Source organism: Ambystoma mexicanum, chromosome 1p (assembly GCF_040938575.1).
Source record: "Ambystoma mexicanum isolate Mex_15411 chromosome 1p, UKY_AmexF1_1, whole genome shotgun sequence".
Taxonomy (NCBI): Eukaryota; Metazoa; Chordata; class Amphibia; order Caudata; family Ambystomatidae; genus Ambystoma; species Ambystoma mexicanum.
The window spans coordinates 717,337,641-717,361,817 of NC_090921.1; the positions used below are offsets into that span (position 1 = coordinate 717,337,641).

A 24,177-nucleotide genomic window follows, 5' to 3' on the forward strand; every position below is an offset into this window, starting at 1 on the left:
CAAGTTGCCCATCCAGATACGGAAAGGCTAGGAAATAGAAGTCCTCTGAATTTTAAAGCCACACAGCCTTGGTTAGTAACCCTACTGCAGTACCTTTAATTGGTAGTAGGGAGATACAATAACAAATGGCAATTGTCTAGAATAGATTCTGATTATCAGACCAAAGAACAGTGCTTTAAAATCAAGAACACATTTAGAGTCTTGTACTCGGAGTAATCCATCGTCTTCAATTTTCGAAAATAGCGCAAGTCCCACATCCTTCCTCCTTCAGGCCCACATTTTCTACCCACTGCCCAAGAACCCATTAATGTTAAAGGCAATCAAACTCCTCCTTTGAATAACGGCATGAATAACATTTCTTTATTAAATTCTAGCACTCAAGTGGTAACGTATCGGTTTTCCGTGTTCCCTCCTCGGTAGTGGGGGAGATGGGCTTAGAGGGTTATATTTGCTGAGAATCAATGTTGATTGGGCTACATTTGTGTGAGAAAATGAATCTGAGGGAGAGGGGCCATTCTCCTGAAGAGAGACATTCTACTCATTTCCACCTTACCTTGAGGAAGCGGCCTCAGAGTTATGTTGCTTCACAGGACATTAAAATAACAGTCGGCTGGAAATATATACTCTCATTGAGAGGAGTTGGCACACAGTTTCTGATCGTTGTGTAATTGTTTATTCATAGCACGCTTAATACCTTGAGGTTTCTAAGCACGGACCGGGGATCGAACCTGTGTTGCTCCACTCGTCTTGCTTACAAGGCGAGCACGTTGCCCCTGAGCTATCTTCCCGGTCACTAAACCCAAGTCCAAGTGCAACTCTGGCAAAGTTACACAATTTTTTATCTCCAACATAAGCTTAACGCATACATCCCCATACTGCAGCTGTGATATCAGATCGCTTTAGATGCCAAGTTGGTGTTTAAAAACCTCCAGGCCTGCGTTGTCCTTTTCAGCTGTTCTTTGAAATCAGGTGCTGCTCCGGCAACATACCAATATAACACTTCTTAGTGCTTGCTCAGATTGTATTTCTTCCTGCCATTTTGCTTCTGAACTTTATGCAGTGTTTCTTATCCATGGATACATACTCTTCAATATTACCTTATTCATGCAAATCGTGAGACGCGTGTCATCAATGGTAGTAGCCAATGAGCATATCAGATCAGAAACAGAGGACAAAGACTGCTGGACATTCTAGAAACTCGTTTCAAATCAACCCTCAGGATTCCATCTTGCGTTGGAGAAGGAGATTGACACAACTTCGACAGAACATCTGAAGATATCAAACGACAACTGTCTTCGATTGGTCACCAGGCCTTCCTTACCATGTAGGCCAGGTCTTACTTGGGTATATGTTGAATGCAAAACTCAACCCACCTATAAAATATCAACAACGTATCAGCTCTAAGTGGGCACTGCCAAAACCCAAAAGGGATCTCGTCAGGTTCCACCAACTACAAGGTCATGCCAGGCTTTTCAGTGCAATCTTGGACAATTCTGTTTGCCGTGTCTTATGGCACTTTGTAAAAGTTGAGCCCAGGTATAGATGTAGGGCCCACTATCATACAAGAGAGACGCACATATACCTGCTCTGTCCTGGAATCTTGCAATACAGCCTGAAACACTGTGGAGCAATTGAATGGCATGTACTAAGACTCTAGGTGAGCAGCTTGGTAAGGACTACTTGGATCATATATGCACGTCATCGTAGCATTGGATAGGTGGACTCAAACACAAAGATGAGGCATCAACACTGTGGTAGCGCATTTGTGGAGATAACACTCCTGGCATGGGATCAGGACTAGAACTTCGAGTGAGTAGGACCTACTGGGGTTGGAAGCTGTGAATTATCAAGGAGTATCAACTGGCTGTCCCACCTGTGCCACTCTCTCCGTGGTCAATACAACCTTGAAATGACAACATCCGTCTGTACCACCGACTACAGAATTTCACTTTAAAAGACTGTTTTTGGTAACACAAAGTAATCCTTTATAAGTCAATGGTCAGATGTTATAACAGACACTGAAGGCAGAACACTGCATTTCGTTCTTGCTATTTCACGGGCCGTTTTCTCTGAAGGCTAAAGCAAACATAACGAAATTGATGCAGGAAGTTTTCCAATGACAATTATTTTCTCCCTGAACTTTGGTTCACTGTTTTGCCTTTGTAAAAGTCAGCAGTAACTGCCATGGTCACCGTACCTCTCCACTAACAGTTGTGCAATTTATGGTGACCTACCAGGGATTGGGCATCCAAGTGGGGCACTAAGATTATCCCTATTGACCCTTCAATCCCTTGATCAGGCTGTCCGCATCAAGCCCCGCCCGCTTCAAGTGCTACCTCCGATACTATAATGGAGGCACAAAATTGACCCTCTGCACTCATGTGCACAGTGCATGCTAGCCTATACACTATTTGGACAGCACAGTTGGTTTTATTGTTGCTTGTGTGGCGCCTTCAACCACACAAGAAGCTGCTGATGGCATCGCATTTCTGCCACAACAAGTTTTTAAAAGAAAAGTCAATTCAAACTACCAGTTCTTCCCATAACAGCAAGCAACACTTATCAAATGACAAGGTACAGCCCTTCCTAGCATATCTGCTTTATACATTTGAGAATGTGTATGAGATAACTAGTATTTCATTCACGTAGGGATACTAAATACATCCCAGTCCACTAGTGACACATTTGTATGGGTATCGCGGCACACATCTTTCAGGACATTTGAGGCTGGCACATGTGGATTTGACCCTTATGGATGAGTCCTGGGGCACTAGCGGTGCAACCTTGTCCAGGGCTGTTGCACAGTGCTGAGGTGTCGCTCGAAAACTACGGTGCAGCACTGCCTTTTTTGTGTGTCAAGATCCAGTAATTTGTCCAAGTGTAAAGGATTTGTTTCGACAATTCTATCAGTTCAGGGAGTGGTCAGCCTGTCCTCCAATCACCAAAAATCCATGTGTAGGGTAGGGAAGATATGGTGGGAAGGGATGTCTGCAGTTGGGGAGGCCAGCAGAGATTTGGTTACAAAGGGTTAGCGTCAACAACCATGCTAATCACTCTGGGTCAAAGTCAAAGCGAGCACAACAGAAGGAAGACAGTAAACTGAGTCACTGAGGAGTGGTTCGCAGTCAATGGTGGAAATAAGCAGAGGAAAGTAGGGAGAGGCTGGGTAGCAGGTATAAACATAGGTTTTTCATTGCAAGCTAGACACAGTAGGTGCTGGAGAAGCGGCCCAGAAGGGGAGGCTGAAAGGAACCGATTCAGCATTGCTAAGGCCCCATATGGAGCAAACGTTCTCTTGCTCCTCACCAGCCAGCATTCAAGTGATTACTGTCCATGCAGACTGAGAGGGAGATAGGCACTCTAGATTCAGGAACGCTTCAGGCAACAAAGGACATACCCCAATGCTTTGTTCATTCGCACTCTCACTGGGCAAAAGCCTTTTTAGCTACAGGAGTTTTGCTAAAATGGACCACTAGGACGCGTGCATCTTAAGCTAAAGATTTCTTGGATTTAAAAAAAGCGGCCATTGTGGAATCCCGATATGTTCAGAATAATCCTTTGGCAACAATTCCTGCAGAGACCTTTCAATCCCGCCTCCCCTCCCGCCCATGTTCATCAGGAACGTATGTTTCAGAGGGAGTCTGACATTTCACAGTTCCCAGGTTTTTCACTGGCTGGGGAGACGCAGTAGACTGGTCAAGGGCTCCCCAAATCCTCGAGCACATTTCAGGCTGAAAGTTTGATCTGAATCGTTTTTTTGTTCTTCAAGTATGAAGTTCAAAAGCATTCACGGGATGGTGTTTTTGTGCGCGCACTGTAGAGGAAGGCATTGTGGGATAAGGGGCTGGAAGTCTCCGAAAAGCCCAGGGTCCTGTCTCCCTCTGGCACTTCATGAGCAGTGCTTGGCATTGTTACATGATCAACTTGAGCAGAGTCTCAGTCTCAATGCTTTTGTTATTTTTACGAAGGCCCCAAATTCTGTTCCTACGCCAGGCAAGCTAGGAAGCCAGGAGGGCCATGAGAAAGAGCGAGACGGCCACAGTCAAATGCAAATGTTCCCGTTTGGGACTTGTCCCGCTGATGCTCTTCTCCAGTTTAGGAACTTCAGGATTAAAATTATCTAAGGAAAAGAGAAAAAAAAAAGTTTAGAAACAATTACGAGCTGATCAACATTAGTGATCACGCTACAAGAACAGTCTAAGCCATAGTGATTACTGTACTCCTAGTCCATAGACCACTTTTGCCATACTCTGAACATGTTGTCCCTAGGAAGGGAACATCATCTGAGCTCTCTGCACAGCAGAGCGCTCAATCGGGAAAGAAACGCACCTCTGCAGGCACATCTATGCATATACCTTAACACACAGGCTGTGGCTCTAACCACCAGTCATCCTCTGCATAGATCACAATACGTGGACAACCGACTAGCAGGGATGGAATGGGGAGTGTATGAGAAAAGCAGACTATGGACTAGGAAATCTGTAGTCACAATTGTGGGCAACTTCTTGTTACTCCTATTTTCTGACCCTTTTCCACCACACTCACGGGAGCCTAGAGGAACAACCTAACTACATAGAGACAATAGTGATTGCAGAAAGCACGTGGGAGGACTATGCTGCTGCCCCACAGACGCCCTCTAATCCTCAATCAGATGTCTTCTAGCAGAACATGATTTTGAAAAGTTACAGAAGCAGTTTTTGCACTTACCATGTCAGCATTAATACCCCTGAGGCCTTGTACCCCCCAGTAGCAAAATGTAGTGCACAATATAAACTTAAGCCAAATTCAGATTAGATGCTGATCTCGAGAACTTGCCACCATAGGTTAAAAAAAGATCAGTAGTGGTGTGCACATCCTTGGTGTCTACCAGGAAGATCTTAATGGCCCTAGAAACATTATGGTAATACAAAACCTGCTCTGCCTCGGAGGATATATTAGGGTAAAAAAGTATTTGAATCACGAAAATCAGCTTTCAACTCATAACAGTCGAAAGAACTGATGGATGTGTTTGATTAAACACTTTGCTTTATGAAAAGCTACAAAAAGCTCCTACGCGCTCGCACTGAATTTTGCTGAATTGGCAGGTCCGAGAAACAGGGACTAGGAAAGCCGTCTCCCTCGAAACCAGAGTCAGGTCAGCAGAAGTAGGAGGGTCAAAAGGTTTGTGAGCGAAGTCAGTCAAGGAGGACTCACAAGTGGGAAAAGATGAACGAGACCATCAAAATATATATTTACACGAGGCAACTTTAAGTTTGGTCCCAATGGCGGCAAGACATGGTCTGTAGGAGTGAATTTCAGACACGACAAAATACAAGTAAATGAATTAAACCTCAGAATCTAGGCCGCTTGCTCCGATACTGTGAATAGGTAAAGCATTTCTATGAGGCTTTAAAAATGCACGGTCAGTCTTCTGCTAGTTCCACATAACCACAAACTCACTCTTTGTGTACAACAGTGCTAGGGAATAATGAAAGGAAGGGTGAAGCAACTTACCTGATGTTGAGCCAGCAGGTGGGTCAGAGATGGAAGCTGCCAGGGAGGAAAAGCTGATCGGTGAAGAGGTTGAAGTACCACAACCTCTTGGGTTACATGGGAGCAATTGGAATCATGAAGCAAGAAGTTCACTTTCTCAACTTTTGAGTCACTTTCTTAATTATAAGAAAGGGAGGAAAGGCATACATTGATAAATCATTCCATGTGAGGATACATGTGTCACCTATAGGGGGGATTATTTGAGTACCAATGAGGGCTACCAGTGGATGACCCAGGGAATGGAAACCCTGATCCAGTAACGCTGGAAGATGTTCAAACTCTGCGGGATCGGGAGAGTTGACTCAAAGTCTGTAACAGTGTTAAGTTGAGCTGGGACATAAGCAACAATTGACTAAACATTGATTTAAATAAACCAGTGCCAAGAAGTCAGTAGTAACGGGCACTGGGAACATAAAACATGACTAATGTTCCCCGCTGGAGTGGGACTTTGCAACTACTGATAGGTGAAAGAAAGGCTTTGAGGCCAAAGAAGATAGCTTTCAGCTCTAGCAAATTTAGATTAGCCTTATTGTGCTTCAGCATTCAAACTTTGTGAATTTGAAAATACCCCATCCCAAGGTTCTGGGCCAGTACAATGGCAGACTTGTTCACATTAATGGAGAGACAAAGCCTGGCCGCCAGACTCCACTAACTTTGGAACTTGAGAAGTTCTCTCTAGAGAAAAGGTCCAGAGAAGCTAGTTGTCCTTGTAGGACTATATATGAATTATCGGTCTTGGGTGGGCTGCCACCATTGTCAGGTTTGTGTAGATGTGTGGTGCTGTGCAGAATTCAAGGAGTAGTACGAGAGGAGAGTCTCACAAGAAACATCAGAAATTGTTGCGGGAGCCAAAATCGAGGTCCTGAAAGTCTCTGGCACTTAGCCACTCTCCAGGTTGCTGGCACGATGAGCTCTTGGTCAGGCCAATTTCTCTGATACAACAATTAAAAAGGCATAAAACGTTTTGCCTGCAAATTATTGATCACAGGCAAAAAGGCAGCATACCCCAAGACCACCTAGCCCTGCTCCCACATGAGTACATGCAGATGTTGACTTTCCTCCAAGCGGCCCGGAAGAGGGAAGTCACAGAGAGAGAGCGAAAGAGAACACATGCATGCAGAGAGTAATGGGGATGCAAATGGGGGGGTTCAGTAGGCTAATACTCCCCGATGAAAAGAAAATCCTGCCAGTATGGAAGGTGGGGGCGAGTGGGACAGAGGCTCCAAGTAGGGTTGCTCCATAATCCCACCTATTGAACACTGTTTCAAATAGGCCTAAATAGAACAATCTTTTTTGTTGGCGACCATCAATGGGCAGAGTTAAAGACATAGAACCTGATATATATATATATATGTATACTAGAATAGGTCAAGGATCGTTCAAAGACTACGTAATTCCATTTCTTACCTTTTGAGAGGGTCACTTTCAAATGCATTAATTTCTAGCAAATTCTTAGGTTTGAGAGAAAGTTCCTGAGCAACTTTATGAGAAAAGATGGTGTGGGTGGAGAGGAAGGTGGTAGATCTGTGACACTACTCAGCATCTAGGAATCCATCAAGTTGGTTTTCAGTACCTACTGATAAGATATAGCCCCATCACCCACTTGTGTGGGATGAATGTGGAGCCATGGCAAGCCTGGACATAGGCTTAGGGTCTGCTGTTTAGGAAGCAGTAGAAGTGTTAAAAAGAAATGTTTGGTAGTTCCAACACTGTTCTGTGAGCAGGTAAAGGCTTATCATGCCCCTTTCCTGTGCTCTTGACAGACTACAACGAAATGTGTGAAGGATCTACTACTTTCCTTGTGCAGGGAGCAGGTGGTCGGTTTAAAAGCTGACTGAAATGGCTGCCATAATTTAGCTGCTAAGGCATCATCTTTTACCTTACGGAGGAACTTGTGGAGCAATGAAAAAGTCATGCTTGGTTGAGGGCGGAGATCTTTGCTGAAATGTTAAAGAGCTTTTGCAGTGAAATCCCAGCGCAAACTAATGGTATGGCCAGTGCTCCAGATAAGATTTTGAGGTGGGAGTATTTTACTCCCTATTTTTAAAAACTTTGAGTGTAAATGTGATTTTAAGAGAGTAAAAATGACATTTCTCCTCTGCAAGAGAGTAAAATAATGTGACATCCAGCGAACATGTGCAAAAGCTGTATGGAAATCATTATGATGCGCCAGCCTTCTGCATTGTGGCAGAATACACCTTTCATTATTTCTCTAGCTTCCGAGAAATACATTCTGTTTCAGAGGCGTTTATCTCTGGCTTGCAATTACATCCATGCAGATACAAATCAAAAGTAGCTTTCTGGTTTCTTTCAAGTAACCTAAATTTTACACTGCCCTCTGCTCTAAACTTGTGTGTAAATGTACACAGGAAAATAATAACGCTGTCGTATTTACAAGATTTTCATGCGTAAAAAGGCCTAGTAAGCACCTTATCTGGAGGGGTGGGTATGGCATATGCCTGTTGGCGGCAGTGTCAACACGGTTCACTGCTGACTCCACACTGACCTATAATCACATCTGTAAATTCGTGGCACACATCATGGCATCTGAATTAGCCTGTATTAGGTGGCGCACACTGTTTCGACAGATCTTCGACAGCGATTATCAATTTTTTGACCTTGCCATTGTGGTCAATTAGGAACTCTGAGGCTTTCTCTGGAGCCACAGACACCTGAATCACTGTGGATTGAGGAGAAGGAGGTTGGCATACCATATAGATGTTCTGGTCAAGCAAACACCTGAATTTAACTTCCAGATACTAACTGATGGGTAGGATGGCCTGTGGCTATTCCCATAATGCATGTGCCTGCTTAAGCTGTCTGCCTGTCCTCGAAATGTCCTTAAAGTAAGCCCTTAAATGGCAACAAGGAGGGAATAAACCTGTGTGGTATGTGGAACAACTGTGTTCATGTGGGGAAGTTTCATATTGACTGAAGATAGAGGCCCGGGTGGAAAGGTTTGAGTAGAGACAGAGGCTCCGCTTTGGGTACACCATGCATCTGAGCACCTGCACTGCATGGAAGATGGAGTGCCGGTAACGGTGACCCGCTGAAAATGACAACCAATTAATCAACTTGGGGATAATGAATAAGTCAGGAATGCACATTTTTCAATCCCACCCTGGATGCCAAATTTCTGGCACCAATTTCCCCAAGGAAGGGTTGTATAGATCCAGAAAGTGCCTCCCTCTGTTCCCCCATTTTCCCCACATGCACATCAAAATGCCTGTGGAAAGCTGCAAAGAGGTGGAGTTTTAAGGTGGCTTTTACAATGGGAAAATCTTCACCGAGTCTCTTATTTCAGTTGCCTGATAGCGATGGTCCCTAGTGCTCAGGATTTGGATTCAGAAGACCAGATTATAGCCAGAAAATGTGGCTTTTTCAGAACCTTGACATGAAGTGCAGTACATATGCCTAAAGACCCTGAATTTCAAATCTCAGACAAGGGGGTGGTTAATAGCTTCAGGGTGGGCCGCTCAATCTCGGTGGTGGCTGATTAGGCCGAGTGAGAGGCTCAGAGGATTGGGCCTGCTGTCCGGTTATTCAGTATACTGACACCTAATAGATGGGCCAAGCCTCCTGTAACCTCTTGTTCCTTCCTTCTAGGAACAGTAGGTAAGATCTTACTCCATATAAAGGTAATGGTGTTGTGGATCGATCAGTAATTTTCAACTGTGTCTGCTAACAAGACAAGGTTTTTCCTCTACTTGCTTCCTGCACAGTGAGTTCACTCCAAGATGTTTGACCTGTTGAATTCGGGTTTTGGTCTTCTCAAGCCTCCTACTGAACTGGGAACTTTCGTTACGCTGTTGGAAGAATTGGTTCTCTTGATGTCATAGGTTTTGCATGCTTTTGTCACAGTCTTTCTGGGACAGGATGTGGAATTATGGGTAGGTCATAAAGACCTAATTTTTGCCCTAATTGGCTGTCCTCATTAGGACTATGCCATGAGAATTTCATTAATTTCTCCGTACTCCCAAAGTCCGCTCCTCTGCCAATCACAGCGGGGATGCTTCTGTCGAAGCATCATGAGCCGAAGGGTCCGAGACCACCTTGGGGCCTTGTTAATGTGCTCAGCACCCCCTTGGCTGTGGGTTAACACAAACGTCTTCTAGGCTGTATCCTACTGCTGCCTTGCCTTGCCTTCCAGCTGGCCAACCTTCCGCAGGCAATATTTGGGTTCAATATGGAACCGGGCAATCATGTTACTGGGGCTGATGTAGATTGGCCACCTAGATGGACGATGAAAAAGACGAGCTCTGTCTAGTTGTTTCAGGGAGCCAAGAAGCTTGTTAACAGAATGTTTCTGGATGAAACCTCAGATATTCAACTCCATGTGGGTAAAGCCATGAAAGCGAGCTGTCTATTGATGTGTGGGTGCAGTTTTCTGCTTGCAACAGTTCCGATAACAAATTTAAGCTGGGGTTCCACCCCTGTCCTGTGTTTTCCTTCACATCTTCTGGTCATGGTTCATCCAAAGTGGAGGCTTGTCATTTCTTTGCCGAAAAGAAACCCCAGATAGGGAGTAGAACGGATTGGGAGGGTACTATTGTACCCAAAGCTATACACTAGTTAGTATGTGGCCTACAGCTCAAATTTAATGGAAGTAGCAGAAATACCCACCAGGGTGGAAAAGTAAATCCTGCCCTCGCTGTTTGGGTGTTGGGCTCTCTAGGGTTGGGCTGAGAGTAGGCACTTTTTTGGTGTCAATATGTTACGTGGGAGGGTTGGCTAACGCTCAGAACCCACTGGGGAGATAATTTCTTCTAGTCTTAGTGCGGTAGTAGGTGTGTGTGTTCCAGCCCTATCCCTTGCTTTGGTGCTGCCAACTTGGGTCACCAAGCCAGTCTAAGCCTCCCCAATACGACTTATCACAACAAACGTAAAGTAGGACGCACCTGGGATCGAAAAGGACTCCAAACCCATGCATTCTCAGTTCAATACATTAAATGTCGGGAATTGTACAGGCAGGGACCAAATGAAATGCAAAACTGGGATTTCTGCACAAGAAACAATCAGGGTGGTCCTTCCCCACAGAAATGTCTCTTGCAGGATGTGTGTTAGGCCTCGGGCACCTGTAGCTAATGCTGAATCCTCAGAGTTCAATGGGGGTTGCTTCACCTGCATTGCAGGTGTTTAAGGTTCCTGAACCTTTCTTGGTACACCAAGCAAGTTGATGGCTTTCCAGGGTCCTATATCCCATGAGTACCTCTGACATGAAGTTCTGGGAGCAGAGGGGCTAGAAGACATACTTGTCAGGGAAAGCTACAGAAGTCCTTGGGTCTGCCTTAGCATTTCCCCTAGTTCCTTACCTATTGACCCAGTAAACTGACTAACCTCCATTTACCCCATCGCATTCTTCCTACCACTGTCTGGTTGTACCCAGGTAACCTTGCTTCTCTGGATGCCCAATTCCTGATCTCTCCTTATATGCCTTTCCCTATTCGCTGCTTCCAACTCTTCCTGACAAAACTCGTAGTTTTTCCACCTAGTTGTAAAAATAACCTTCCTCTTACTGGGCCCCACCATCCCCAGTCGCTATTCCTTCTTTGCTTCCCGTCTTGTAAACTGACCCCAACATGCCCCCTTGGTCTTTCCAACCTATCTGAAGCCCCCGGGCCTCTCCAGACCTTTTTCCATCTCCTCTACCACCTTCATTACCATCTCCAATCCCAGCTACCAGTCATACCTCCTGCATGCTACACTCGTCCACAGGGCCACTGCTAGCCTCCGGTATTTGTGGTTTCTACTGGTTCCTGGGATTTTCAGGCATCTCCTGCACAGTCTCCTATCACCTTCTGGGCCAGAGTCTTGAAGGCATGCCCTTCTTCTCGTGGTCTGTCCTACGTCTGATGTTACCGTTTCTTGCCCACGCATGACTAATGACCACCTCCTGCCGTGTTGCTGTTTTTACCACCACCTCCTTTAGCTTCTTCACCGCCACCTCATTCTGCCCACTATTACCCCGATGTCACAACATCGTCCTACAACTGTCTCACCCACAGCTTCTACCTGCCCACTCACCTTGTGATGTTATCACATCCTCTTTCACTTTAACTCTCACCACCTCCTTCTGTCCACTTAATTTGTGATCTTACCACCTCATTCTTGACACTTCGTGGCTACCCCTTCCTCCTACTCCTGACTGCTGTCAACACTCCAGTCTCTTCCGTCTCTCCAGCCTCCTACTTCTGCAACCCACACTCAGCAGCTGGAGCTGGCTGCCTTTATACTGTATTCCTTCCTCTACCTTGAGTGGGCCTTTCACTGCGTGTTCACATCAGTCAGTGGTAAATGAATGAGGGCTGTGATTGGTTGTATGCCTTGCGTGCACCCGAGACTGCTTTGGTCTCAGAGAGCTGGGTCAAGCATATACCTTGCCCGTTTGCCATTTTGGGTGTGAGATTTCTCTCTCAGAGGCTTCCTGCAATGAGCTGCGGGTTGTGGCGTTTCCAGGAAGTGAATTCAGAGCTGGAAAAAGACTAGTTAAGCACCATGATCTCCTAAATTACTTTTCATACTCAGTGAGCTCGGGAAGCGGATGCATGGTTTCCCTGGCATGGCATTCTGCTGTAGGGGAACCATGGAATTATAACTTGGTTTTTCGTGTCCATTTCACAGTGTTCAGAAAGTCGCTGGCTGGAAGCTATCTGTTGAGTTCCATACAGGAGAATCCCAGTGATTTGACCGAAGGGGAAATTATCGAGGCTGAAATATCCAAAAACGAAATGTTCGACTTACCAAAAGTTCGAACACTTTGTTTTTGGACATTTCAGCCCCGATAATTTGCCAAAACACACATTTTCTCTCACACACAACACACACGTAACACCCCCCACCCACACCCTCAGCACACCCCCACCCACCTCGCCAACTTACACAAACCCCACTTACCTTCACCTTCACGCTGGTTCCTTCAGCACCAGTTCCCTTTCACTTCTGTGATTGGGAACTGGCGCTGCAGGGTCCTTTTAGCCGAAATAGCTAAACTTCAACATGATAGAATTTTCCAAATAGAACAAATAATATTCAACTCAAAATTATTTGACATTGAAGACATTGGAACGGCGCGACCGCCCGCTCTGACTGCCCCTCTTGTCAACTCTCTTCCTTCTCCAGACAGTCCATCTGCTCTTACAAACCTTTTAGATGGTGTTGACTCCGGTGAGCCACTATACGACTCTGATAGACCAGCAACTTTATACCATCCTTCACGTAGAATGAAAAAGGCATACCAGAGAGCGTTGAAACGCAGAAATAAATCAAAGGCAAATAAAAACCCTCAATCTTCTAATGACTATGTAGCCCCTATCAGGCAAGGCTCTGCTGCTACTTGCGTAGCAATAGATGCTGTAATGAACATCTCGCAGTCAGAATCTGAAGATTTACAGCTAAACTCGAGTCAATTAAATGAAGAAAGTCAAATTGCCCTGCAACTGAAATCCGTTAAAAAAACAAAAAAAGAGAAAAAGAAACTTACCGTCTACACTTCTCCAACCTATTGTAGAAAACTCCTTAGAGGATCCAAAGGCTGTAGTAGGTGCTGTATGTGGTGGAGGCAGTATCCAGTCTACTGCCTCTTGTGAAGCTAATTTGTGCATGTTTTTTCCTGCTATAGAGAATAAAAAAACCTCATGCTCAATTAGTGTGGCTAACTCTAAGTCAGATGTTTTGGATCATAACCCTTCTAATCTGCACGTTGCTCAAGTGCCGCACCATCTTCCCTCTCTCAGAATTTCGCAGATAGAACCCACAACTTCTCTCCTACAAAATAGTACTCTTCAGCCTTTATCTTCTGAAGTGTCTGTACAGCGCTCTGTTCTGTTGTCAGCCGAAGCAAAATCCTCCACCACAAAGTCTGTGCCTACTGCAACTTCTACATGTGCTGATTCTATGCTGCCTATATCCATTTGCGTTGAGAGACAAGAGGGGCCGGATTTATCTAAGCCAGTCGGTCCCTCTATTCCAACACTCACTGTACTCAATAGAAGCCTAACTGCCTTCAGTGATATTCCTGAGGAAACTCAAACACTGATCGGCTGGTCTAGCGATCCCCTAATTAATGGCATGGCACCTATTAACCGTTCCTTCTTGATGAACACGTTGTACAAAATTCCCTCATTACGTAACCTGATTTCACAAGATGTTGATTGGATTAAGCTGCCGTTGATTAACAATAATCGGATGGTTTGCAAAGTCTTATCCCCAATTATTGCTAAACTTATTTGGGAATATAAGAATGATTTGCTATTCTTGGGACTGGAATTGCAAGCTTTCTCTACTCTGGAAAAGGCGATGCAATTTCTAGATTTCACTCCTCCTCGGATAGTAAAAAATTCTAATACCTCGAAAGATTCCTTGTCTGAAACTTCAGAAAATGCTACACAATTGGCTTCTTTGACCACTGCTTTAAATGGCTTTTTAGGGACCTTACCTACTTTACTCCCCATTAACACACCGGCAGCTTCTACTTCGTCTTCATCTATAAACTCATAATGTAAAAATTTCATTCTTCAGTCATGGAACTGTTGTGGCTTCAAGAACCTTTTAAATTGGTTTCAAAATAAGGCTACAATTTCACTTCCTACCATTATGTTTCTACAGGAAACTGTGTGTTCCAACAATTTTTCTCTGGATGGTTTTACAGCATTCCAATCATGTAGCGACTCAACCATTAACAGGGCGACCAGTGGGAGGCATTTCCATACTACTCAATAATGAGTTACGATTTACAATTAACAACCAAATTGCTACTCAATTATTTTTGATGGTTGATGTTAACATCAATATTCATGGGATAAAGAGAATAGTGTTTATATCACTTTACTGGAACCCCTCCACTCTCCCCATTGTTGATGCTCTTATCTTGCTCAACGATGTGCTCATGGACATCCACCACTATCATCCTCCTCCAGAGATTTTTATTGGTGGTGACTTTAATGCACACTTATATGCAGCCTCTTTTGGTATTCCTTCACAGGCCACCTCACAGCATGGGAAAAACTCCTATGAAAATGGTGTTAAATGGTCTAACTTTCTTGCGGGCTGGGACCTTTGTGTAATTAAGACACATCATTCAAGCTCTCCATGCACTTGGCATAGGGGGAATACTTATTCTATTATTGATTATATAATAACGTCAAAATTCTTGTCAGGCTTACTTTCACCAATTGTTCCCTTTTTCCCACATTATGGCGATCATGCTATTTTAGTGAGCACTTTTTCAGTCCAATCTGACGTATTTTTTAAGTTACCTGCTTTGGCTTTAGTCCAAAATGATAGGCCTTTTCTCTCAATACGCTGGAACCACTCCACATGTCGACGACTGACTTTTCTAGTCAATCGTGATTGGTGGTCGGATCCGCATACTGATGATAACTCTTCACAAGCTTTATTATCATGGAATACTCTGATGATACAGAATCACCTTAGAGACATAGCAGAATCTTCCTCTATGCATTCCACTATTCCTAACTTTGCGTCAAGTTTAGCTTCTAGCCTTGTTAACATAAAAAAGGAAAAAAACTTTGCCATTCGTCTTCTTAGAAAGAATCTGTTGAATATGAGCTCCATTTGTTATATAAAAGCTAAAAATACTCTTCAAAGAAAATTCAAAATGCAAATTAAATCGGCTCGTGCTAACTCTCATCTAATTGACAATCAAAACATGATTCGCCTAATCTGCAAAAAAAACACCAGAGATATTTGGAAAATTCTTAGAGCCTCGTCCAATTCGGACCATCCTCATATGGAATCAGCAATTGACGGTATCTCTTGGTTTAACTTCTTTGAGCACAAATATTCATTGCCTATGAGCTTTCAGAAAGTAAACTTACTAGACCTAACTAAATATATACCCGAGACTTGTCCATGGGATATAGATGATATTCTTCTAGCAATCTCAAAGCTAAAACCTTCTAGGTGTGCAGGCCCGGATGGTGTACCCCCTTGTGTGATAAAAGATGATCCATTATTCTGGGCCAATGTACTCTTGAAGGCAATTCAAAGTATATTTAAATCAAAAAGCATTCCTCCATCCTGGACTTGCTCTATTATTATTCCCTTGCACAAATCAGGACCCCTAAATAATCCACTTAACTTTAGGCCAATTGCGCTCATTGATGTGGCTGCAAAGATCTTCGCCTTATTGCTGCTAAAAGATATTGAAAAATTTATCTTAGAAAGGAAGATACTTAATAAAGTACAGACTGGCTTCAGAAAACATATGGGGACACAATTAAATACCACTATTCTTGCACATCTGATTGCTAAATCCCATGAACCTGCTAACGGACCAATTTTCATTGCTTCCCTGGACCTATCATCTGCTTTTGACTCTGTAATTCGCAGCAGACTGTGGGCTAAAATGTTGCTGCTCGACTTCCCCCCTGATTTAGTGGCACTTATTGCTCTTTTACATCATAATACTTCATTCCGGGTACGGATTGCAAGCAATGGACTTCTGACCCCATCTATTCCCACAGCTACTGGTGTCAAGCAGGGCTGCAACCTTGCAGCAGTCTTATTCAACTTATATTTGATGGATATTGAGGGTATCTGGGATTTCTCTAAATCTAATTCGGTCCGCATTGGCAAGCTTCAATTATCTTGGCTTGCCTATGCTGATGATGTGCTTTTATTCGATAGCACACATTCGGGGCTCCAGAGCAAACTAGATACCTTTTCCTCCTTTTGTAAAGAAAATAATCTCTCCATCAATGCTGCTAAATCAAATATTCTCATATTATGCTCCAAAAAAAAAAATTGTAAATTTAAGTGGCAACTCGATTCCAGATACCTTCAAGTTGTTAATCAAGTGACTTATCTTGGTTACAACCTGGCAAATAATGTTTCCGCCAGCTTTTGGAAAAGAGTAATTGTTGAAAAAATCTTGCCGTTGCAAAATCAAATGCGCATAATTTATCGTAAATATTGTAAATTTACTTTGGCGCCCCTGTTTGAGTTCTATTCCAAAAAGGTAGAGGCCACTTTACTATATGGTCTGGATATATGCTTGGTTGATTTGTCGGTCTTCTTAAACAAAATACAAGCAAAACTGTGGAAAGTGACTCTTCATCTCCCTACTTCTTTGCCAAATGCACTTGTACGCCATGAATTAGGCCTAAACTCTTTGGCATCTCGACATCAGTGGCGTCTCTTGAAACTTTATCTCAAAATGAACTTCCCTCTAGAAAACTCGCTTTATGAAGATTTCCACATCATGCTGAGAGAATCGCACCCTAGATCGATTACACACTTTCGACAGCGAATATTTAACATTCTAGCTGGGATCAATCTTCCTGCCGAAGATTTAGAGATCAAATTAAATATTGCCTATAAACGGCTTTTCAATAACGACTGGGCAGCAACTTGTCTACAAATATCTCAACATGTATCATATATGGAATATGCATCCTATAGACACGCACAGGTTCCACGTCTACCCTATCTTATGCTATGTCCTAGTGCTGAGACCCGGGAAATCTATATGCGATTTCGATTTGACCTTATTCACACTAAATCAAGAACTCAATTTTGGTCCAACAACGAGCACATCTCTGCTGATACTACTTGCAGATTTTGTAAACTTGGAGAATATAGTGAAACTTTAAAACACCTCTTTATGATTTGTCCATTTTTTGAAGCAGATAGACAAAGAATCATTTTTGCTTTTAATCCCTGTAATACCCAACTTGGAAGAGATTTAATTTGGACGCGCTGTATGTGGGGCACTTCAAAAGCAATACTTTTGGCAACGGTACGCCTGACAAAAATCATTGATGCAGCAATCTCCCAACAGCTAGAGACCGTACACTCATAAAAAATGATATATTGCATTGAAATTTTTGCTAATGTATATTTTTTTAGACTGCGGAAAGGCTTGTTCATGAATAACTGCCCGTCTAATTGAATGATCTTACTAGCTCTTTGTTATGAACTATGTAGTCTGTATAACTGTGAAAACTCCGGTTGGAGAAGCTGTTTGTGCAATATGTATATCTTCCAAAAGTGAACGCGTACATACTGGTTATGTTTCTAACGTCTTGCTGTCTAGTAACTATGTTTTATTTATTTATCTTAAAATAGAAGTAAATTTGCTGTAAAACGTTTTATTGTAAATTTGAATGTGATCTAAATTTGTAACGATGCGTAAGCATCAAAAACAAAAATTAAAAAAAAAAAAAAAAAACTGGCGCTGCAGGGTCCTTTTCTTCTCTTTTTTTTTTTTTTTAAACGGACGGCTGCGGGAGTGTCCCCCGCAGCCTCCGCTCTCTATACCATTAAGTATAGTGAGCGGGGGAATGCGGGGGACACCCCCGCAGCCCCTGTTTTAAAAAAAAAATATTTTCCACGGACGGCTGCAGGGGGTGTCCCCCGCAGCCCCCGTTTTCTTTTTTAATGCTACCACCAGAGGATCGAACTTTTGGTGTTCGATCCTTTGGTGGTAGCATTTTTAGAACTTTTGGTCGTTTCGACCTTTTTTTTCGGTCATTTCAACCTAAACCATACAGGCTCCATCTATCTCCAAACAATCCCTTAGACAAGCAATTGGGGAGCTGGTGACTAACCAGGCCTACACTACCTTTGGCAGTGGCAACGTAAGGGCTTCAATTAAATGGAAAGCCGTGTAGCTCATTATTGAGACATTGGTATGGCTAGAGAGATTTAGGCCTCCTCAATCGGTGAAGGGAAACGTAATTACCTTTCAGGTTATTCCAAGTCTTTTAGGGATTAATCCTTTGGGTGGGGATTGAGTCTGCCCCGATGGTTGAGCGCAGTGGGGCAGAACCTCGGCAACTGGCCTGGGCGTGGTAACGTGACGGTCCCCTGCCATTTGCCGGACACCAGGATGAAGTGACTCACGGGATCCTCCACATATATTTCTGAAGTTCCAACATCAACTGGCTTGGAGTGGCACCGGACCCGAGTCACTGCCCTGGTAGTTTCCAGAACATAGCAGGGGCTTAAATCACAGAGGGTTTGTGCACAGGTTTTGCCATGCATCTGCTGCCAAGGATGTTTAATGGAATACCTTGATGCAAAGCTGGCTCTAACTTGCCCTTCCTGGGGATGACTTATTAGCAATCTGGGGGGGAAGGGGATGGGACAAAGCAGTATGGATAGCCCTGAAAATGAAACTGATGAGATTAGATAAGAGCAGGGGTCAAATTGAGGGACCACGCAGGTGGACGGCGTCTGCCACTGTGTGAGGGCAGACGCAGTGCCCCATGTTTTTAAGATTTTTTTTAAAATGTCACTTTCATGCTTCCGTCACAGGTCCCCCCCCTCGCCGCTCACACACGCACGCACACACACAATTTTTTTAATTTAAAACTCGAGACCTGGATAAGTGTGGAGAACAAACATTGCATTAACAATGGGGAAACACAATTACTACTGCACAGTACCACACGCGATCAGTTTACACTCGAGGACAACGCTGTGTTAGTGACAGAGGACTACTCCAACATAAAAAAACCAGCACTGTAGAATAACTGTACTTTCTTTCTGACTTGTATACTTCTATTCCACCTTCATCCAGGCTATTTGCATGCAATTTCGGTTTATTAGGGAACTGAATAACCTACATGCTGAAAAAAAAGAAGCCACCTTCCCAAGTGCCCAAGCCAAGGAGCTCGGCTCATACTGAAAATCAAAGGGGATGAGGTAGGGTGTCTGGAGGAAAGGGTCTAAACACAGTGCAGTGTTCCAATGAAGGACTATGTCTAGCACTGCTTTACCTCCTGTGCCCCCTACATCAGATAATTGGTAATATGACGAATATTAATCCATATTTAGGAAGGAGGGTGGCCGCAGATACAGAAACAACAAAGGCCTCACCAAAAATGTGCAGGGACTGCACTGTAGATCTGTCCAATGGAACATGCAGCTGGGAGGCCAATAACTGCATGTCCACTGTCGAGGGTACGGGAGACTATCCACAGTGACAGACTCACTCACCCAGTTACACCCACCCAATCTGCCCGTCCATTCAATGATCCACCTACGCCACTGCTACATTAGCTCACTTCTGCAGAGGCACACTTTTACTTGTCCATTCTAACATCCACTCATACAGAACAGCTCACACCTTCGCTCATACATACATCATTATTATAGTTCTTGTCCATTCACTTATCCACTACTTGTTTCCTAAACAGGAGGAGAGCACTCCCTATCCTTTTTAAAAACGTCAAACTAGAATGGCCAAGGGGGGTGCGCCCTCCTGAACATCATAATTTGACTCCTCGTGATGGGACAGTAAACATACATTTTCTCTACACCTTTATTGGATGAAATGCAGAATCCATAATTATAGTCAATTGCACGGGATTCCTGAGCATATTTTCCGCAACCTCTCACCTGCCCCATTTGCACACTACCAGTGAAGTACTGTATGTCCCGCTCAGACCTCCAACAAGCGTTTAAATTGGTTCTTAATAATCGAGAAAGGATGGCCTCTCTGGAATAGGCCCGACAGCAGCTGAAGCTTGCTGGTGTGCCATGGCTTGGTGTTTCTAGAGAGGTTTGGCATCGATGGGCTCCTGTGCTAGGATGGTAGCTAATGCAAACTGTTGAGGCATGTCACACAACATCTCACCCCTCTCCCATACGCTGAAGCTAGAGGCAATCTGTTTCTGTAGGCATTTCAGCCGAGGTTTGGTTCAACTGTTTTGTATTACCTGGCCATCTGAAAGAAATGTTCATTACCAACAAACTATACATCTACAAGCCCCAAGATTAGACTTTTGCTAGCCAAAAATGTAGTACCGTTCATTAGGATAATTTTCAAAAAGCTCTGTCTTGCAGGTAAACTTTCCAGAGGCAAATCTACAAAAGTTCTACGGTCAATGGTAGTAAAGAAAAACAATCAGAAAAATAAAGCGGGTTCCAATATTTAGTTTCATCTTTTTCCAGCAATGCTAAATGACGAGGTCCTTGATTGCACGCTGCTTTTGCCTTGATCACAAGACGGGAACACGTTGGCTACTTTTCCTTAACTTGGTTTTAAGAGTGGCCAGAAAGTAAAGAGCTGAAAGCGCACTTCATCTGAAACGGCTGAGAAGACCAACGTAGAACTCCCTCGAACACTATACCTGCACTCTTTCCCTACCACATAACTTCCTCCATAGTGCTCCTTACACATGATGCTGAATTAATCTCCCCTCGACTATACATACAGCGCTCCGCTGCGTCCTGTAAAGGTTGTACGCTATTGAGGTACCAACACCAAACATGTTTAAATTGCTCAATAAAGACAATTCGCCTAAAACAAAGCCTACTATGTTGATCATTTTCTCAAAGGGATGAGCTGGTGAACAACCATCTCTAACAACAAGCAATGAACTTTGTTGTAGAAACGTTAATGGGAGCAGAGCACACAAGATGTGTTTAATGAAGTAGCTTGGTTTGGAAAATATTGATGGACCAGTTGGTGACCAATTGCAGGGAAGCATTCAAGTTCATGGGTCCATCGTCCTAGCTAGAGGCCCTTTCACGGACTCGCTTACAAGAACACCTCAAATACGGATTCCTGCATTTTGAACTCTAAGATCGGAGGAGTTCACTTAGAATCCTGCCCAAAATGGCCACGCTATGCAAGCTCAAAACTCTAAGACACTTCACAAGGGTATGGTGATGGCAGATGCAGGCGTCGTGGGTTGAATGGCGGGTCATTTGTCCAGACACAAATGTTCAGCTTTGAGGCCACTTGGCCACTGTTAAAGACAACTAAATCTTATCTCCTGTCTTTTGAGGGCTAAGATTATTTGAATCATAATCAACACTCAGGCTTATGTACAGACTCCGTTCCCAGCACCATAAATCCACTCACAACTTGAGAGAACAAGTTCACATAGAGCAAACAGGCGGGAAGAGATCGGATCTCAAACTATGAAGGCAAAGCTATAAATGGGGCATTTGTTAGCCAATAATATTTCTGTCGGTTGTATTTTGGGCCTTCCAAATAGTGACTGTCCAGAACAAGCAATTGCCGGTAAAAAAACAAAAACAAACCCTTCTTGATTTGTTACTGAAGGGCTGCGACTACCTATTTTGGCACCTTCGAAAAGCTGACTATGCCGTAGCACAAAGTGGCTAGAAATAACGCACCCGTTAAGGATAAACTGGAGCAAGAGAAAAATAATACAGACAAAATGGAAGAGAAGTATAAGAGAAGTAAGCATTCCCATTTTCCTGGTTTGGAATAATGCCAACTCACTGGTTTAGGGTTTCAGAATAGCAGCAAACTATTTTTGTTTGAAGTTTCGTTTGTCCAGAAGAAAAACCGAAGTGACATTAATGGATGAAAAAGATTGAATCTCTGCTTGACAGTGTAGAATGTTGTATTGGGGTTATAGTAAGCGGATTAAGGGCAAGTCACTTGACATTATGTACACTTAGTTTTTTGTTGTTTTATTTTTAAGGTGGAAGGAAGGGACCACCACTTGAATAAAGCAATCTTGCTTAAGATTGTAGGCTGTGCACTTCTATTTGAAAGTAATGATTCCCTGTCCTACGCACATTTACATCGGACTCTGTCTATCTCTTTGTGTACTCTCGTCAGACGTAAATACCCAGCTTTGGATGATCGTCATTTTTCTTTTAAAGCTACTGTGGCGTAAGAATGTGGAATTACGCGTGCCATTATTTCTATTAGGGGAGACACAACTTGCTTGATCCAAGGGAGGTGGGGCATAGGGAGGGGTAAATAGTTTTTCCTTCTATTGCCCGCCAAACACGGTCTCTACTCTCAGAAATTGTTCACATGTTTTTGCCAAACTCGTTTGAGAGGATATCAGAACCAGTTGCGATGCATCAGAGAAGAAGAAGAAAGAAAAAAAAAAAAAAAAAAAGTACATGTAGCAATATCCCCATTTACAAAACAAATGCAACCTTGCTGTACCCAGGCATGACACATCTGAATAATGTAAAATAATTACTAAACCACTGTGCTTAACCAACCGCTCAGCCCATGAAATGAAAAGCACAGCTATCCTTGCCAGAATGCAAGCCATCACGTTCACAGAGAAATCTAGCACGGTCTTTAAGGGAAGAGGAGCTTTGTTCCGCTAGGAGCCCTTGCCAAATCTGTTTTTAACCATCAGTCAGTTAAATCGGTTTCCTGTACTGATCCCCTCTTTCTGGTATTCGAAAAAAAGTGAAATTGTGTTTTATGCCAAGAATTGTTCAAACATTTCAAGCTCTAAAGCAAACAACGCTGAGGGTCGAACTGGCGTAAACAAAGACACTGTTTGCTTTCTTGATTTAGTCACTGTTAATGGAACTGTAAGTAAGCTAAAGGGCAAAGTGTTTCCCATAATTCATTCCTTACGTTTAAGCAGGCTCCGGAAAATGAACATCTTAAAGGGTTTCATGCTGGACAGTGTTGAACTGTACAAGAAATCATTTAACTTCCTACATTTCCCCCCAGCCATGCCAGATCCGGCCCAACACGAAGAGCTGCAAGCCATGCTTCTGTAGTGTCCCACGAGGGAATAATTTCAAGATCTGGTTCTGTTGTGGTGAGCAACTGAAGGGAATGGTGTGAGATTCTAGCTTGCAGTTATCTAAAGGCATTGCCAACAGAGGAAACCTCTTAGGCCCATTCTGTACCAGAATTATAGCTTTGGAGATCCTAACGATTTCCCTGGTTGCAATATTTTGAGTAGAGAAATCATGATACAAGCTCCGGAACCTCAGAGGCCTCATTAGAGATGCTCGGTCTCTACTCCCACAATCATAATTTGTTCTAGTCCAATGTGGACGATGAAGACTAGCCAAAAACAAAAGAAATCTTAGCAAATTCAGGAAAAGCAATTTTGGAGGGGGTTCGGGGGGTTCTCCAGGCTCCCCTCAATACATAAAGAAAAACATGCGCATGCCGGGAACACATTCTAAAATGCACTCACCTAAATCCTCAATCTTTACTTCTGGTCCTATTGTAAACTGAGGAAGGGTTGGAGAGTGCTTTTCCTTGGAATAGGACGCTAAGGAAATAAGAAGAAAATAATTATTCACAGACGTTCATGGTTCTACTCTAGCAACCAAGTCAAATTCAAGACAAATCCTGCACTGAAAAAAGCATAACTGATGCCAAGGCAACACAGACTACTGACACCCCCTCAAAGGAAACATGTTGCTTTCTCCTGGAAACTTAGTTCTTAAATCATCTGCTTAAAATTGAATTTTAAAAGATGACCCGCAACTCGAGCCCTACATTGTGCTTTGTGTGTTGCACGACCACAGAATGCATTCGGATGACAATAGAACAGATTGAAGAATACAAAGCACACCGAGAGTAAACACGTGCAAAATGTGCATGGATCTCAGAAATTGAGTTCACTGAGGAGTTCACTATAAATCAGAAGCTAAGTTCTGGAATCCGATGTAATACAAAAGATCAGTCAATATGAGTAGCAGAAAAGAAAAATTGCACTACATTGGTTCTTACATTCTATAATCTGTTTTTTCTGTAAAAAAAAAAAGAAGACACCGATTGCCACATTGCTAGCTGTACCACGCCACATTGTCATAGCAACAGAGATTGAGAAAGAGCTTTACATGACAGCTTGTTGCGGATGACTTCTAGCCTAACTATTCCATCAGCCCATCATTTTCCATCCAGTCAAATTCCTGGATTTC

General features: G+C 43.4%; 1 protein-coding gene across 2 annotated transcripts in view; it reads right to left on the bottom strand.

The window, feature by feature from the left end:
- Positions 1–1,969: 1,969 nt before the first annotated feature.
- EFNA3 (ephrin A3) overlaps positions 1,970–24,177 on the bottom strand; it is a 587,719-nt gene continuing 565,511 nt past the window's right edge. The window contains exons 4-5 of one of the 2 annotated variants that reach the window (XM_069650154.1): positions 23,445–23,522; positions 1,970–4,120 (exon numbers count right to left, since the gene is read on the bottom strand). In XM_069650154.1, the coding sequence (XP_069506255.1) occupies positions 3,999–4,120; positions 23,445–23,522 (200 nt within the window). In that variant the 3' untranslated portion in view covers positions 1,970–3,998. The remainder of the gene's footprint in view (positions 4,121–23,444; positions 23,523–24,177) is intronic. The other variant, XM_069650155.1, reaches the window with a different exon arrangement.